Source organism: Sitodiplosis mosellana, unplaced genomic scaffold (genome assembly GCF_009176505.1).
Source record: "Sitodiplosis mosellana isolate CC-2019 unplaced genomic scaffold, AAFC_SMos_1.0 Smas_scaffold_3, whole genome shotgun sequence".
Classification (NCBI taxonomy): Eukaryota; Metazoa; Arthropoda; class Insecta; order Diptera; family Cecidomyiidae; genus Sitodiplosis; species Sitodiplosis mosellana.
The window spans coordinates 10637188-10656056 of record NW_022595246.1 but is presented as its reverse complement, the minus strand read 5'-3'; the positions used below and the strand labels follow the sequence as shown (position 1 = coordinate 10656056).

The 18869-nt window shown below is 36.8% G+C and overlaps 3 protein-coding genes across 3 annotated transcripts; 2 read left to right on the top strand and 1 right to left on the bottom strand.

Moving 5' to 3' along the window:
• Positions 1-1479: 1479 nt before the first annotated feature.
• Positions 1480-4230, top strand: LOC129566130 (SET and MYND domain-containing protein 4-like). Its single transcript, XM_055441757.1, has 2 exons — positions 1480-2218; positions 2294-4230. Exon 2 carries the CDS (start codon positions 2326-2328, stop codon positions 3943-3945), a length of 1620 nt encoding a protein of 539 aa, XP_055297732.1. The 5' UTR covers positions 1480-2218; positions 2294-2325; the 3' UTR covers positions 3946-4230.
• LOC129566131 (calpain-A-like) lies at positions 3938-6466 on the bottom strand. The gene has a single exon (XM_055441758.1). The coding sequence runs from the start codon at positions 6239-6241 to the stop codon at positions 4592-4594; it is 1650 nt and encodes a 549-aa protein (XP_055297733.1). The 5' UTR covers positions 6242-6466; the 3' UTR covers positions 3938-4591.
• Positions 6467-10195: 3729 nt separating this feature from the next.
• On the top strand, positions 10196-18865 carry LOC129565874 (adenomatous polyposis coli protein-like; the record flags this gene model as incomplete). The annotated part of the gene is made up of 9 exons (XM_055441177.1): positions 10196-10487; positions 10613-11856; positions 13604-15395; positions 15488-15963; positions 16068-16431; positions 16521-16651; positions 16786-17152; positions 17214-17328; positions 17408-18865. Coding segments are annotated over exons 2-9 (5859 nt in total), but the record flags the coding sequence as incomplete, so codon positions are not given.
• Positions 18866-18869: the final 4 nt, after the last annotated feature.

Genomic DNA, 18869 nt, shown 5'->3' with positions numbered 1-18869 from the left:
TTCGCGAATAATCTCAAGCGCGACATTACGTCGAACGATTCGATGTCACATCCAGCTGGATGTCAGCATTCGCTTTACGAGTATGCAAAAAAGTGAATAAAGAAAGATGCGCGTGTATTAGTGAGTGGACTTGAGCGATGCTTATAATTGCAGCTGCTAATACACACGCGCACTGATAAAATCGCCTTTGAATTGCTTCATTCATTGAAACAATTGATCGAATTTATTGAATAAAAATTGCTAATGAGACAACAATGACAATGATTGAACAAAAATCGTTTTTCAAAATGAAAAATCATTTTTTTCATTCACATTTCATGAGACCTTGTGTAAAATATTCTATAGATAGAATCAATAGATATATTAAATTTGTTCACTATGGAATTTTTCGTTCAGCTTCCGTTACTTTTTTGAATCTTTCCACGTTATAAATTTTCTGTTCTTCAAAGAGACAAGATTTACCGTACCGTTTCGCTAATGCGCCAACGATATCATTCAAAATTTATTGTTTTTGCCCATTCGATGATTTCATTTTTCGCTCTTTCAAATTTTGTCGATTCCAATTTTGTGGCGTTATTTGCTGAGATGAATATTCAAATCTTGGAAAATTTGCCGAAATGACTTCGGGTAGAGCGATTTCAATTGTAGATTTTATGTAGTTTAATGTAGTGTTTTTACTTTTTTTATTTGTGAACAATTTTTTTTTGAGTAATTGGCAATCGAAAAACTGCTATAGAATGGAACAACTCAAATCTTGGTCAAAAAACGTATTTTCCACAAATCGATTTTTTTTTCGAATGAAGAATGGTTCCAAAAAATTCTAGATAAATTGTAGAATTCAAATCAATTGTCTGTTATTGCTGCTATTACTTCTTCATACATAATAGTATATATTTTATATTATGAAATAAATATGCTATGATTATATACTTAATTTCATGAATTTTTTTATTCAATGCACGCAGAGAATTCATAGTCAACCCATCATTTTGAAGGAAAAGTGTCAAAACAACAATTTCAATTATTTTAATTTTTTATAATTGCACAAAGTGAAACAAATTTCGAAATCATTGTGTAAAAGATACAAAATTTCCAGAAAGGGTTTCTTGCTGTGGAGCTACAGCACCATATGTGAACAGAAAAGTCATTCTTTGAAAATTTATTCTTTTGTTCCATGCTAGGTGACATTTTTGATAATAACTCGATATGCCCACACGAGATATCGCTCAAAATTGGCTGAGAGTCTCGTTTCATCGTCATGAAGCTGCCATTAAATTTTCAGAACGGTTTTCTAGCTGTGAAGGGAGTTACAGCGCCATATGTGGTCAGAAAAGTCATTCTTTGAAAATTTCTTCGTTTGTTCCATGCTAGGTGACATTTTTGATAATAACTCAATTTGCCTCCACGAGATATCGCTCAAAATTTAAACATATTGGAAGTATAAATTTGTTTATTATCTTTCTTATCTTGAATGCGATAAGCACGACAAACTCAATACCGCGTGCAGTCAATTATTCTTGATTGAATGTTTTGTTGCATAAATGTAGTTTTGAATTCTAATTGGCTTACTTGGTTAGTCAGAAGTATTCATACGTGGGCATTAATAAGAAATATATCAAATATAAAGTATTGCCAAATATGCTGATTTTGATTGCGAGGCATACCGAATTTACTGGACTGATTTCAACCGTTCAGAACAAGTCACATGATAACGATGTGATAAAGTTCATTGTATAAATAGCATAAGCGTTTTCGAAGAAATGTTCAATTCCAGAAATTCAACAATAAAACGTGGAGTGTGTTTGTTGAAACGGGGCATTTAAAGGATTATTTCGATATTACGTGGATAATAAAGTAGACACCGATATATTGATACAGCATTGTTGAAAAGAGTTTTTACTTAAAAAAAATTTCAGGAAAATCTATTTTTCTGAATATTCTGAAGAAAAAAATTTTCAACGACCTATCCCCACTTACAGTTCTGATTACAAGTTGAGTCATAAGTAAAATCTGTGACCCACTTCATATATAAAATCAAGCGATAATTGAACAAGTTGGTCCAGTCGTAATCTGATTTCATACGTGGTTGCACGCACTTAATCACAAATCTAGTGCATGTTTAAAAAAAAAAAAAACCGTAAAACATTGACGTACAAGTGAGTCAGGCTAATAAAAATAGCTGCATCCAGTTCGGGATTCGGTGATAAAATCTCAAAAAGTGAGTATTTAATGCTCAGTTCGTTTTGATGAACAAAAAGTGTATTCAAGTAAAATATTTTTTCCGTTCATTCAGTCGTTTGAAGTGTGACAAATAAATCGTTGAAAATGCTGTGGGAAAAGGAATCAAATGGTTCATATTCACCAATCCTTGGAAAGGGAGACAAACATTTACATGCAAGCATGAAGGATTTGAATTTTGGTCCAAATCAAAACAAAAACCAATCGAGTCGAGTGAAACAAAAATCAAACGCAAGGGCAAAAAAGTTTCGCTTCGATGGAAATGAAAAAGTGAAAACTGAGGATTGGCATGAAGCAATGTATTTATACAACAAGTGTTTGTGCAACGCAGAACCATATTCCGAGAACATTAGTTTAGCATATGCAAACCGTGCGCTTTGCTTTCTCAAGTTGAATATGTACAAAAAGTGTCTGATCGATATCAACTCGGCAATTCAAGCCAATTATCCGGATCGGCTAATGTCCAAGTTGATGACACGTCGTGCATTCTGTTTGAATAAAATAAAGGAAGAAGAACAAATTGAAAGCAAAGAAGTAAAATTGGATTTCCCGGAGGATAAATTGTTCCCGGGAATGGCGAATGTGCTGAAAATTGAATGCAATCCAGAGTTCGGACGACACGTTGTTGCGACATGCGACATCGATGTGGGAAAAGTGGTTTTAGCTGAAGAAGCATTTGTGAGTACGGCAGTTATGTCAGCAGATAAAATGCTATGCAGCAAATGTTTCAAAGGGGAAATGAACTTTGTCGCTTGCAATCATTGCAACATCAGCATGTTTTGTAATGAAGACTGTTATCAGAGGGACTATTTTCATGAAACGTGCTGTGGCAAGGCTATTGATAAAGTTGATCACTTTACTACGTTCGTGGTGCGAACACTCGTATTTGCTTTAGACACCTTTAGAACGATTGACGCTTTGACTAAGTTTGTCGAAAGTGTGATCATTGATGAAGAGAAAGATGCACCGTCATTAATGGCTGACGACGTATCCAAATATCGCGCATTCTTACAATGCGGTATTTGGTTATCTGATGAGGAAAAAAAGAAATTACACGATACCAGCAATCAAGTATACAGTGAACTGATGTCTATTGAAGAGATAAAAGAAAAGGTCCATTCAAATGAAGAAGAACGCTTCCTTCAGCATCTGTTGTTGTATCATCTTTACATTGTGAAATGCAATTCATTCCAGAACAAAATGACCGGCGGCATGTTTTTGATTCAAAAACTTTTCAACCACTCTTGTGCACCCAATTTGCTACAATATTTTGACGCAAATAAAACGATTTGCTTTGCATCGCGTAAAATCAAAAAGGGAGAACAACTGTTTGTTACCTATGGTATGGCAGATTTTTGGTCACAACCAGCATATTTGCGTCAAGACATATTGTACAGTGTGTATGGTTTTCGCTGTAAATGCATCAAATGCTCTTCCCAGTGGCCCATATCATCAGAATACATAAAAGCAGATCCAGAATACATCGATTTGGGTTACGAAATGAAACACTATGAGTTTGACGACGCTGAGGTATGTGACATTCTGAAGGAAAAATGTCTCGCATTATTACGGAGATACGATGAAATAACCTGGAATATTGAACTCGACGATATTTGCAACTTTTTCGTAAAACTTCTCAATCAACCATATAAAGAATCGAGTAAAGAATCGAGTAAAGAATCTGGTAAAGAATCTGGTAAAAATTAATCCAAATCTGTAATTCATATTGATGCTTTATTTTCATATCAAGTTTCAAAAATGATTCCATCAAATTTTCGACTAAGTAATCTTGATGAATTGAAAACGAACACAGTTTAATTGTGAAAATTACAATTTTTTCTCTATTGTTTATATGACCAATTATGTGCATCAATAAAAAAAAAATCCATTTTCTCCGCATATTTCTAAATGTGTAAAAACAAAAGATTGTAAATTAGGTTTACACTACACAATATATCAATCAATAAAGAAATATTCGTGAAGAAAAACTTATGTTGTGGTGTCATCTATTAATTGCCTCTTTCGATAATTGTGTTTACCTCTGAGAGCGTGCCTTTTTGATAAGTTTCAAATTGAGTGTAAAAATTGATGAAAATATTTATGAATGTCATCGTACAAAGTGAGTATACTATTTGATTGGCACTCAAAAAAAAAACTACATTGTATGCTTTGCTGTGGTTGAGTGCGTGTGGAAATTTCAAAAAAGTTTATTAAAATATCAAAAGACAATAACGATGTTTTGGATGATTCACATTGTGTCAACAGCAAAAATTTAATTAGTGATTCAAATAGCATACATCATATCAAGTGCACGTTGTTATTTTTTATCCATAGCTAAAACATTTTGTCTGCATTAAATTTTGGATTGTTGAATTTCAGCGATATTCTTATGTTCGGAGAAGCATCGAATTAAAAATTGACCTTCTTCATTTGGTTCAAATGTCGATGGTACAATCAAATAATGTCCCGGTTTAAGCCTAAATCGGCAACTGACTTCGCGCAAATTAACAAAGGCCGGTGATCGGGCGACTGATGCATGATATTTGAAAAAGTCCAATTCGCGTGATTTGTTTGCCGCAAATTCATTTTCGGTGAGTTGATAAATGGCAAAACCCATTGTCAAACAATCCATGCCTTTGTTTTGTTTGGACCGTCGATGTTTCTGCATCAAAGCAACGATAATCGTGCACAAATCATCATCATCCTCTTCGTCTGGATCTTCCAAAGTGATGACATACTGTGGATTTTTCCAAAATGTTGCCAAATGATTACGACAGCCACCGGCTGTAACATCGCGAATCCATTGACCTTCAAACACGGACATTTCCCATTTTTTCTTGTCACCACTATTCAGCTGTTCATCTTCATCTTCATCGCACAGCGAATCTGGGCTTAGATTACAAATTTCGATACGATCAAAATGTTTCATCCAATCCTGATAGGTCATCCAAAATTCACCATCTGAATCGAAATTCAATCCAATGGCTTGTTTAACATCGTCCGGAACAAGACGCCATATGGCCGATTTATCAGACCATGGACCATTCCATTCGGCATCATTGCCCCATGGATTTCTCAAGCGCATCATTTGTATTTTGCCCGATTTATTCGGTGTGACAATGTCCATGAGTGCAATCTTTGTTATTGAATAGGCATGTCCACGTATTAGACCGTGTGCGGTTTCAGCTTCAGTTTCATTTGGATCCGGCTCAATGCTACATGCCATCATCGAATTACGTTCGTATCCTTTTAGTAAAATGTTGAATAGATTCGATGGAGATTCCTTCAGTTCATACATTTCAGTCACGCCACCAGTAAAATCTTCCATTGCTTCACATGTCGAACCACCTCTCAACGCTTCATACGATCCATGTAATTTTGCATACGCTTTTTCCAGTAAAATACTCCAGAATTCATTGTCCTGCGACGATCGCATGTACAACAGTTCACCTCGATACGTTGGCAATAGATCATCGATAACCACATCAACCCATCGACCATACTGCCAAAATCGGAAATGAAAAATGCCCGCATAGTTTGGTTCGTCAAACGTTTGATCATGTGGCACCACGCGTGCGAACAGATTTGAATTTTGTGTCAATGCGGCTGCTGCAGCTAAAAACCAACAATCACCCAGTTCACCTTGTTTTACATCGAAACGCGAAAATCCATCAACGGCAAATTGTGGATTGTCAACAATTTCTTTCGGTCGCCGCCACTCCACCTGCCGTCCATTAATTTCCTTTGAAAATAATTGTAATGAAGAATCGACAGCCGGAAACATTGGATCCTCGAAAAGAATGCCATTGTCCAAACAATCTTTTCGCAATGCATCGAAATCCTGCTCATTGAAATCCAACTCTTCATCATCATCTTGATTTTCGTTGTTGTTGTCAGCTTTATTTTCTCCGTCATCTGCTGGTTGCTTCAAATCTTCTGGTTCATTTGCTTGTCCTTCCTCTAACACAAGCATTTTTCGAAAAGCACCACAAATGCAACGCATGATTTACGTCAAAGAAATTCTTTCGCTCGAAATATGATTTTTGAATAGAAAAAAAATTAAATTTCAGCCTTTTTCACTCTGAACACACTGCTGGTCAGTTAACTTGATTTGTATTTTCACTTATTTTCTTCTATTCTTGACAAAGTTGAACTGCATACGAACACATTGTTTGGCAGCGAACACTTTCATACTGAAAATTGTAAATCAACTGTTCTAGTTATCAACGCGTTGATATTACGTAGTTTCGAAATTAATTACTCCAAAAAATTATGTGAATGACTGAATAACGGCGATGAATGATGCGCTGGGGAATTTAATTCAGTGCACCACTTGCACCCAGTGTCGCTTTTTAATTAAAATACAAAAGAGAAAATTTTATGTGATGTCATTGCGTGTGTACACTTCATATTGGATTTTGTTTTTATTGCGAGAGGGGAACGGCCAAATGTGCGAAAGTAACGAAATTAGCATTATTAAAACTCCAGTCTGAGAATTCCACTCAAACACTGGAATGCCGCCTTTTATCCATATTGTTGTCCAGCTGATACTTGTTTTCGTAACCGCAAGAGAGAATCTATAGTAAATATATCGGATAGTGCGTGATCTGGGCAATATAGACAGATATACAGACGTGTAACGGTGCTTCATTGTACATGAGTTTCACGATATTCATAAGCCATTTGATAATCAATTCGTTTCAAACTTCACACATGAGATTTTTTTTCAAATGAAATGGAATTAAGTTCAAAGATGACAACATCCTGAGTAATGAAACACTGAGAAATTGGAAGGGGAGATTGTGATAAAATAATGAATAAAAAGTACAAATTGATATAATCCAGCGAAAAAAAAACAAAATAAATGTGACACACATAACTTTCTCCCTGTAAAAAAGGTAGTTCTCCAAAAATATTTATAACTGACTGAACATTGTGCTCAGGATAAAATAAGAGCGATAGATTTTAATATTCGTAGTAGTAAAAAAACGAAAGAATTGACTTTTCAAACTGTTGCTGTAGTTCTCTATGGTAAGAATTCAAGAGTATTTTTTTAAGTATTTGCGTCAGTATTCGAAAAGCGCTCTCGCATATTCAAAATTGAGATGTATGATAAGAAAAAATGATAACGAGTGAATGTGAAATTAAAAAAAAAACAAGATCCAGAACTCTCTGTTTGACTGGTCATGCATAAGTGTCTTACATAATGTGTGATCCGTATTCATTGTTCACCAATTAAAGGCCTATCATTAAAGTGAAAAAAATTCAAAACATTCATTTTTTTTTCTTTATTCAAACCTATTTTCCTGGTATTTTATTCATATGAAATGGAAAAAACTTTTCCAAAGTAAATTCTCGTGCCGAAAGCAAATACAAAACCGTTTAATCTTGGTATATGGACCGATTTGGTATATGTTTGCATTGGTGAAATTGTTCTTGAACTCAATTAATTCCGGCAGACGAGGACAAACGTGTGCCAATGCACTCAACATACGATTTCTGCAAAATTGCGTGTATCAATTCATCACATCGCCACATAAAATGAACTATTTTACATTGTTACTCTTCATCACTAAGGTTTGGTAAATGCTTCAGTGTTGCGTCATCCGTACATGCGAGACGGCAAGCGTGAGTACACATTAATGCAACGCATGCTTGCCTGAAACAGACAGTATAGCTTATCCATACAAGCATGAATACGGACTCAACACAATGCCTGCAATCGCAAGGGGTGAAATATCGCAAGGGGTGAAATATCGCAAGCCGTGAATATTGCCGTTATCACAATATACCGTGAAAAACCTTCGAATCGACAATAGAATGAGTTCCATCTAAACAGAAACAAATCATTTATTTCGTTTTACAAAGGATATAAATTGGCGAGGCGAGTCTTACTGTTGATTGGAATTTTTCGAAAATTTTCGACTTGAAATAGTTTCGTGGATTCATTTTTATGCTTTCTCGATTTGCTTCCTAAACAAACTAAATAACTGAGAATACTGTGGAAATTTTCGTGTTGGAAAATAAATATGAAATATTAAGAATATATCGATCGTATTTTGGCTTAAATTATTGCATGGTAGCACCGAAAGATACTTAGCCTAATTGTGTAATATTTTCAAGGTATCAGATTTAATCAACTGACTCAAAAAATTCGAACACATTGTGTACTGCACGTTGATTTGTTTCTTCACATTTGTTGAATGATACTAGCGTGAGGAAGGCCAACTGAAAGTGTCTATTGGTTTCAAATTGGAACAATTCACTTAAAATCTTTCATTTAACTCAATTTATTACGTTTTTAGATTATTTATAATTTATTGAATTCATTAACTGCAAACTATTCGTCAGAAAAGGTTTTCGCACATAAAATTAAACAAACCTCATGTTTTGCCTTGGGATTTTATGATTTCACGCATAAATATTTCAAAATTGATTTTCATATCACCAACTCTTATCTCTACTCCACTTATTACATTTATTGCTTCAGTATAATGTAGCTTGAAGTATAAAAAATCAAAGTAGAATGGAAAACATCGTATTTGATTTTTGTTCAAATCAAGCCGTTACATAGATTGCATACTTTGTAGTGCATTCAAGCCAAGCAACTGCTTCATTTTCGCGTTTATGCAGAATTTTTTAGTTTTGAACAGCCTCACGGAAAGTTTTCGCCGGAATTTTTATCATCATTTTAAATTCCAATGGTTTTTGGGCACATAGCATCATATTCAAGATAAAAAAAAAATTCAACTAATTTCTGTTTGATTCATTTTTTTCTGCTGTATTTTGTGTAATCATTTCCAAATTTATAATCGTGATAAGTGTTGCTGTGCGATAATGTCAACTTGTATGAAATCATGTGTTTGGAATGTCAAAATGTGAATCACAATTAGCATGCGACACAATGCATTCATATGACATATTTGGTATCTTGAATTGCGAATCCAAATAAATAACGCAAATCGATAAACAAATAAAATTCGAACAATTTCGATTTTATCACTTTCCGGTTGTCTGCAACAGAATGAATAACGCAATAAATAAAGAGAATTCAAAGCAAAGAAATGTTCAGTATTTATTTGTATTCATTTGATCGTTCCCATAATTTCATTTAATACAAATAAGGCGCTCTTCTTCTGAATAGAATGTGACACGCAGCGCCATCTGCATTTGGGTTCGAGCAAGTGATCAGCTGTCAACGCTCATTGTATCGGTCTTGTTTTTGTGTCTCTTTCCACGCATTTGTATCACTTGTGCTGTTCGGTTGTTCGGATGCAGTGTTTCGTTCTTCTTCTTTAGTTTGGTTTTGGTCGTCGAAGCCATAAGCACAATAAATATTATCTTGTCTAGTGTATGTTTTTTTTTAAACGCGTGTGTATCATTTGTATGCTTTGCTACTGCACACAGCCCATCAATTGATTGCCTAAAAATATCGTTTATATGTTTTGTTTGCATGTGTGAATTGATTTAGAACGCAAAAAATTTAATGCGATCTGTTTTTCGAAGATGTAAAGTGAATGAAAAATGAAATGGATTTGCTACGCAAAGTGAGTATACGAATATTGAATTTTTTTGCGAGAGAGAGAATATTTTCCACATTTTTCGGTTTGTTTGTAGTGCGCATGTAATTGTTTGTGTATGTCGAATGGGGTTGGTCGATGAATCTGTTCTTCGCATACACACTACATTTGGTATGCAGACGATGAAAGAGAGAGTGCATTTTCGGCACATAGATTCATGCAGAGAGAGAATACGCAGATAGAGAGAGAAAAGGCGATACAAATGAAAGAATGAACGAACGAAAAAAAAATCCATATCACTCGCTCTGCGCAAGGTTGAATATACATATAGGATTTATACATATTGAATGATGAGATGCGAGCATACGCATAGCCAATATACACAATTGTGTGTCGAATGCACAAGAGAGAATATATATATATATATATATCAGAAAATGGATGACAGTAGAAATGAAGTAATACAAGAAACGACTAAAAATAAAGAAGACTGAAGCAAAAAAAACACAGAATATCGACAAAGTGTTGTGTGTTTGTTTGTTTCTTTTTTCCACACTCGTTTACGTCAAAACTTATTGAAAACGCTGCAGGGAAATAGAAATATATCACAGAAAGAAAAAGAAAAGAAAAGAAGAAATGCCTTACCGTAAATAGAATGGAAAAATGAATATAGAAAAATATTGCGGCTAATTGCTTTTAAATCGTTTTTGCGATACGATTCTTCGACGTGTATGTAAAGAAAGTGCTGTGCTCATTGATTTTGTATGCGAAAAATGTCGTAAGCGCAATAAGCGTATTGAATTTGATTTGCAAACAACGAAAATTACGGAAAATTTTCTCTATTTTTTTTACAGGAAATTCGCATTGTTCGCCAGTTAAACGTATAAGTTGCAGAGTCAAATACCCAAGTCGTGTAATTTAAGCATAACGAAAAAAAAAGAAATGTCAACGACACCAAATCTTTATACTCCTTTGCGAAGTCCGTCACCGGTTGATTCATCAAGCGATGATCTGAACGAATTGTCATTGGAGCAAGAGTTGGCTCAGCTGGAACGGCCACATTTTTTGGATTACACACAAGTTGGCATTCCATATCCAGCAAATGATCAACCACCGCCAATACCACCCAGATATCCACTGACAAATAGTCTGCCATTGAATCGTCACTCATCGATTCCCGTCAAAATGATTCGCAGTGCTGACAATGTGCCATCATACGATTCAAATGCTCCGGCTAGTGGTAAAAAACACTTTTTGGATGAAAATCCAATTCGACCCGACTACGTCTATGATCGGCCACATCGAAGCCTAGACAGAGAACATGAGCGTAAAGAGCATCAAGAGGGTAATGCAATTAAAATGCAATTTGATGCACGGCGACACTCGGCCGATCGACAGAAACACAAAAAAGCCAAGGAACCAAGCTATACGATGTCTCGATTCCTTGAAACAGACGACGGACTCAATCAGTATAATGATAATGAGGTGCAATTAAGCGATGTAAATTTGTGCACAAACACTTCGGATCGAAGTGACAACTACAACTCGGGTGACGACCGTGTTTATTCACTGTTGTCGATGGTTGGGTGCCGTAACCCAATTGAAATGTCGAAAAAGTTTTTGGATTTATCGAAGACACCACATACTTGTGCCAATTTGAGACACTCACCCTGCATTTCGTTGCTTGTTCAAATGATTCACTGCGGAGCAGACGATTTAACCAGGCAACATGCACGCGAAGCCCTACGCAATGTGGTTAATTATCATCCCGATGATAAAGTTGGACGGCGTGAAGCCAAGGTGTTACGGTACATTGAACAAATAATGGACTATTGTGACCTGCTGAAAAAGTTCAAGGATAACGAAAGTGATAGCAAAGCACTTGACAGTGACAGTCATCCACTGCAGGCTATGAGCAGTCTAATGAAAGTCAGCTTCGACGAAGAGCATCGTCATTCGATGTGCAATTTGGGCGCATTGCAAGCCATTGCCAATTTACTTTATTACGATCATGCTGTGCATGGAACCAATCCAAACGATGCCAAATGCATATCGCTACGAAGATACGCCGGAATGGCATTAACCAATTTGACGTTTGGTGAGTTTGGCTTTTTTTCTTCTATTTTTGAAATTAGTTTAGTTATTTTATAGAAAATAGTGGTTTTTGTTTCGAATATCATCGATTTTCAATTTAGATAACTTTTTTTATTTTTTCGTTAATGGGAAGTCCCTTTCTGATTAGAGGGAGTGTGAATAAGTGAAAATCAAACCAAAAAATCCTCATAGCTCTAGCCATTTATTGTGGCAATTTTTTTAAAGGAACACACACAAAAAATTTACACTAATACACTTATAGCAACTGCACAATATTTGACACTTTACGGATTCTGTACAACTAACACGAAAACATTGTATACATTGTACTGAATCGGTATAACTTGTTTGTGTCAGTGCATCTCAGATGTTTTACAACTGAATTATACCGATTCAGTACAATGTATACAATGTATCCGTGTTACGAATAGATTTTTTACTTTTCCGTACACAACGTGTCAAGGAAAAGTATAGGAATTGGTCCCGAAAACTTTTTTCGCAAAATTAGCTTAGATCATCATAAAAACTCATGAAACGCGTAGAAAACCACTTTTTGAGACACTTTTCCGTTCGTGTGCCGTCGTCGTTGTCGTTGTCGTTGTCGTAGCTGTTTGTAAACACGATAAATCAAAAAATAATTGAGATAATCCAAATCTGAAAGTCCCAAAAGTTTTGTATCCAATAAACTTAGTTTAAGTTCGAAGATGAGCCATTTTCGATTTGACCCTGGGGTACTTGCCCTAAGAAAAACCTCAAAAAATTGACACTTTTGTATGGGAGAAACCTTTAAATCGACTCCGATTGGCTTCAAACTTTCTAGGAATTCAATTTTTGAGAGAAAAATAAGATTCTGAAATTTTGAAGCTAATCGGAATCGATTTACGGGTACCTCCCATACAAATTTTTTGAAATTTTGACTAAAATTACCGATTTTTGGACAATTTTGTATGGGAGGTACCCGTTAATTGATTCCGATTGGCTTCAAACTTTCTGAGGTTTCATTTTTGTCGGAATTTTCTTGGAAAAAATTGAGGGCCAAAAACCAAACTTCTGCAAATGCGATCAACATGAAACTTTCAGAATCTTATTTTTTCTCCAAAAAATGAAACCTCAGAAAGTTTAAAGCCAATGAGGTACGGTTTACGGGTACCTCTCATACAGAATTGTCGATTTTTCACTTTATTTTCATTATTATATTTTAACTGCCTTTATTTCAAGAAAATTCACAAAAATAACCAAAAGTACCTACGGACAACGCAGGCCAACGGTACGGAAAAGTTCGGGATTACCAATGTAATTCTTTTTATCTTCTTTAGAAAATGGTTGAACGTTTGCAGTCGGCTGTTATTGTGTATCACATCACGGCTCTTTATTAACTACAAAGGAGTCATGTTCAGTAAAATAAAAATTAAAAGTCTCTGGTTTTTTTTTATTTAACTAAATCATTCCTTTTTTAACCCGTTTGTGCCCGGTTAGAAAGTTTTCGAATTTTGCGATGAAATTTTCAGAGCGAGCTAATTTTGGGCTAAAAAACAAAACTGCATCATAAGATTTTCAATTCTGGTCCCTGGTTACACAGGATGACCCGTTGCAATATGGCAACGCTAGGGACAAACGAGTTAATTAAAAAAAAACGTGTTAGTTGTATAGAATCCGTAAAGTGTCAAATATTATACAGTTGCTATAAGTGTATTAGTCTGAATTTTGTGTGTGTGAATGGATAACTAAATCATCAATTCGTTTTCTTTTAGGTGATGGCAACAACAAAGCACTTTTATGTGCCAATCGAGATTTTATGGAAGCGCTGGTTGGTCAAATCAACACCGATGCCGACGATTTGCTCCAAGTTACGGCAAATGTTCTTCGTAATTTGTCGTGGCGTGCGGACAGCAATATGAAAACCGTTCTAAATGAAATTGGCACAGTAACAGCTCTGACTATGGCAGCGATGAAAAATAAAAATGAAAATACTCTGCGGGCCATTTTATCAGCGTTATGGAATTTATCAGCTCATTGTTCGAATAATAAAGCTGAATTCTGTATGGTTGACGGTGCGCTATTGTTTTTAGTTGAAATGTTGACTTACGAATCACCAAGCAAAACGTTATCAATTGTCGAAAATGCTGGCGGAATTCTACGAAATGTCTCCAGTCATATTGCGGTTAACGAGAATTTCCGAAAGATTTTGCGTCAACGTAATTGCTTGGGCATTTTGTTGCAACAATTGAAGTCAGAGAGTCTAACGATTGTGAGCAATGCGTGTGGAACCCTATGGAATCTATCAGCTCGTTGTGCCGAAGATCAGAAATTCCTTTGGGATAATGGAGCCGTTCCAATGCTCCGATCGCTGATTCATTCAAAGCATCGAATGATTTCGGACGGTAGTAAAGTTGCATTGAAAAATCTGGTGAATTTCCGACCGGGTGAAATGAATCGAAGCGGTTTGGATCCAGTGGCCAAAATGATGGGACTGAAAGAATTGCCCACATTAAGTGCACGCAAGCAACGCGCTCTCGAGGATGAATTGGATGAGAATTTGTCAGAAACTTGCGAGAATATTGAAGTAACCAAGACACCGCCGCCACTTGCTCATCAAAAGGCACCAAAGAGTTTCACCGTTGTCGAAAGAGATCAACAGCAAATGGAACGCAGTTTTGCCTATTCGTCATTGCAATGCAATGGCAGAGACTCGGATGAACGTTCGAAAGTGAACAATGAATTTTGGGAAACCAAATCATTTCAGTCGAATTCAAGTCATGATTTCAATCAACCAGCGGTGCAACATACTGGAACCATACCAAAACGTACGATACAAGTCGATGAAACTGAAGCCAACACCGTTCCACCCGATCAAATCACCAATTTTTCATTGGTTTACTCCGAAACGCATCCCGAAATTCGGGATGTTGAAGCACAAAAGAATCGAACATTTTCGGTTGCCGAAGAGGACACGGTCAAATGCTATGATAATGAAGGCACTCCACATTTGTCGACCGCAACATCAATCACTGATTTACGACCGCTTCCAAAGCACCCCGTCGCACACAATATGCACCGCAATTCGAAAAGTGGCCGCACAACAACCGAAAACTCGGGCATAAACACACCGGAGAGACCAATCAACTACTGTGAAGAGGGCACACCAGCCTATTTCAGTCGGCGCGATTCATTCAGCAGTCTTCATGAAGAGGCTGAATTCATTCAAGACAACATTGAACTTACGCACAAACCCAATCAGCTCAATATTTTACCGGCGCACAAAAACGATGGAACTGACATGCGTCCACACGATTTGAACGCTTCGGCTCAATCGAATGATCAAATTTGTAATGTAGATAGAAGTCGTCATGACTATGATAATAACAGCAGCAACAATTGCACGGTGCCAACAACACCTGGTGAATGTGCTTCGAAAACGGTTACCTTCAATGAATTCAATTTGGAAACGCCGATGATGTTCTCACGACACAGTTCACTTGGCTCGCTTGCCAGCCATGAACCACCGTTAAACGATGACATTGGATCGGTTATTAGTGAAACAAGGTGAGTTTCTTTAATTTTTAATTCACGAACAATAAAAAAACATTTGTCTAATTTTCTTCTATTTTGTATGAAAACTGATTTCATCTCTTTAGCCGTATGCCAAGTGGAATTATTTCACCATCAGAAATTCCTGATTCACCCTCTCAAACGATGCCACCGTCACCGCGCCAAAAGCACTCTCATTCACGCGATAATGCAACCAATCAGCGAAGATTGCCGTTCGAAGATGAGATTAGAACGTTTGGCGTTGAAAATACACCAGCTTTGATATCGTGCGCCACAAGTCTGAGCAATCTCAGTTTGGACGATGAGCCAAAGATTGCAAATGATTTGCTAATCAAAGAAATGAGATTAATGCACCATGCATCTGATGAACAAGATGACGAACAGAATGCTATCGCATCAACTTCAGCCGATCAAAGTGATGCAAATCCCATTTTCGACTCGAATGAACGGAACAACTGCGACGCTGGCGAAGCACTCTCTGACTCAGATGATTCCATCAACGACGACGATAGTCTACTCAAAAATTGTATATCGTTGGGAATTCAAGCCAAAAAAATTGAAGGTGAGCTCAACGTGAAATTTTATTTGTTGTGTCCACTTTGCAATTGTTGCATTAAAATGCACCATAAAATGAATTATTATTTCAAAATAATTTTCTGTTCAAAGATATCAAATCACCACCTGCTCTACCTGAGCCGAATGACATTCTGCCCGACGATTCGAGCTCCGATGATGAAGATCCGGTCGATTTGCTAGAACAATGCATTCGAACGGGTATCACGAAGAATGCTGTTATGTCAGACGATTCGGAGAGATTAGACATTGGAGGAGTGAAATTAACACCACAGCAAATTTTCAAGGAAAACCCCATTGGAATGCTACGCAAAGGAGGAAATCCATTCGTTAAAAACAATTTTGATGAAACCGATCGCTTCCACATCGAAGATAGCCCATGCAACTATTCAATCGCATCAGGCCTATCTGATTTGACTATTGGATCGCATAGAGCCGGGCCAATTAAAGTCCATAGGTAAGATTGAAAATAAAGGTTGAATGAAGAAATTTTTTTGATATAATAAAATATGAACATTGAACGAAATAAAATCATGAAATTTTCAGATTGCCAAGCACAAAGGATAATTGTGACGCTGGTGAGGCTGTATCCGACTCGGATGAATCCATCAACGATGACGGAAGTTTACTCAAAAACTGCATACTGATGGGAATTCAAGCTAAAACCATTGAACCAGGTGAGCATCACAAGAAAAATATTCAATTTAAGATGAAAACCAATTCATATGTGTAATTAAATTGGTTTTAAATGAATTTTAAATATACTTCTGCATGAAATAACCAAAAAAAAACTCAATGTTCATTTTATTAGTTGGAGATGTCAAATTACCACCTCCCCGATCGGAACCAAATAACGTTTTGCCGGACGATTCGAGTTCGGATGATGATGGCCAAGTCGATTTGCTGGAGCAATGCATTCGAACGGGTATTATGAAAAAGCCTGTTAAGCCGGAAAGTTCAGGAAGGTCAGAGAATGGATACAAGCTACCACCACAGCATATTATCAAGGAAAATCCGATTGGAATGCTGCGCAAAGGAGGCAATTCATTCATTGAAACCACTTACGATGAAACCAATCGTTTTCATATTGAAGATATCCCATACAACCACTCAATTGCATCAGGTTTATCTGATTTGACCGTTGGATCACATAAAGCTGGACTGCTTAGAGTGAATAGGTAGGTTTGAAATCAAAATACCGTATTGAAAAACATGACTAAAAAATGACAACATTCTCAGGTTACCAAGCATTCAATCCGATGCAAATGAAGAAACCGATGGAAATTTGAATGGGCATCGTTCCCTCAGCCCACTTTCAGTGGATTCTGAAGAGGGTCGCCAGTTGCTACAACAGGTAAAATATCTCTCGTTATATTTAGATTGACTTTTTTTTTCATTTCAACATAATATCTAATCTATAAAAATGTCCACAGGCATTTGCTGCTGGTCAAGCGCGAATTTTGGCTCGAGAAAAATCATCCAATGCAACATCATCACAGAGCTCAAGTGCAATGACTGTGCAAAATGTTGATTTGGTTAGAAATCAAGACCGAAACGCTGATTGTGATGATTCAAACAGTTCAATCAGTTCGATTGATTCGAATGATTCCAATGCGCTGCTTCAGCAGTGCATCCAGATTGGAATGGGCAAGGCAAATCAAATTTCGGCATCCAAATCAACGACTGTCACTAAATCACCATCCAAAGTGACTGTTCCGAATCAAATGAAGAAATCACAGTTGCCTACTCCGAAAGCATCTACCTCACAGCCATCATCGAATCACCATCGGTCGCGCTCGGCAAAACGCGATCAAGACGATAGACAGCTTCGGATGGATTGTATCAATGCGGGCATCGAACGAAGCATTCGATCAAAATCGACTGCAGTCGAAAAGAGTTCACCATCGAAGCGTATCGAATCGGAGCAATTGAAGAATTTTCCGTCAAAAAACGCACATACTACGTCTGCAACTGTATCTCATACTGTAGGTGCCACAGACGTAGTGAAGGACAAACGAAAAGGCACCGCTTACGCACACGATCAACATCAACCGGTCGACAGGCCAGCGCAAACAACAACAACAACAACAACAATTTCGAAGAAAGATCACGAGAAAAACATAATTCTTATAACCGACGATATTATCGAAATAACAGCACCAGCAATGGCCGAAATTGGGTATAACAATTCTGCATTGAATACGTCCATGATGTCAACAAAGAGCCATAACAGTTTCAACATGGGCGGTGATATGTCGCTGTTGGAACGATCAAATGAATATCCAGCACTTTTGGGACAGAACGAAAGTATTTACGATTCACAGAACAGCTCAAGCGTCGATATGGAAGTATCAAATGAATGTCTATTTGAAAATTTATCACCACCAAAAATGGACAAACATAAAGATCCGAATCTAATGTTGCAGTCCGTTGAACGTTTGACTCAGGAACTGGTTTCTACTGCTGAATATTTGCGAACAAACAACTCATACGACGATGACATTACAATCACTGAATCAAAGCAAACGCTTAGCATTTCGAACAATACGTGGAATGAAGACACCAATCCAAATGCTATATCGTTCCCGAAAATGAGTAAAGAAGCTCCGGTTATTGCATCGATGCACGACGATGACGCTACAATCAGTGAATTGAATGGCAGTCGCTATGAAATGGCCAACTCGGAATTCATCGAAGATTCAACACCCATTAACAATAAAACGTTCAGTGAATCAATTTCCGATCGAAAATTCGATTCGAATGGTCTTTGCTTTGAAATCGGCGGCAAAGTCAATCAACTCAATAGCGGCACGTATAGTTGTAATGGTTTCGATTCGCACAGCACCACGTCGACTATGACCAATTCAACGATTATTGCAATGGAAGCGAATAAAA

Coding starts and splice junctions, on each gene's coding strand:
- LOC129566130 (XM_055441757.1), top strand. CDS start 2,326: ATGCTGTGGGAAAAGGAATCAAATGGTTCATATTCACCAATCCTTGGA.
- LOC129566131 (XM_055441758.1), bottom strand. CDS start 6,241: ATGCGTTGCATTTGTGGTGCTTTTCGAAAAATGCTTGTGTTAGAGGAA.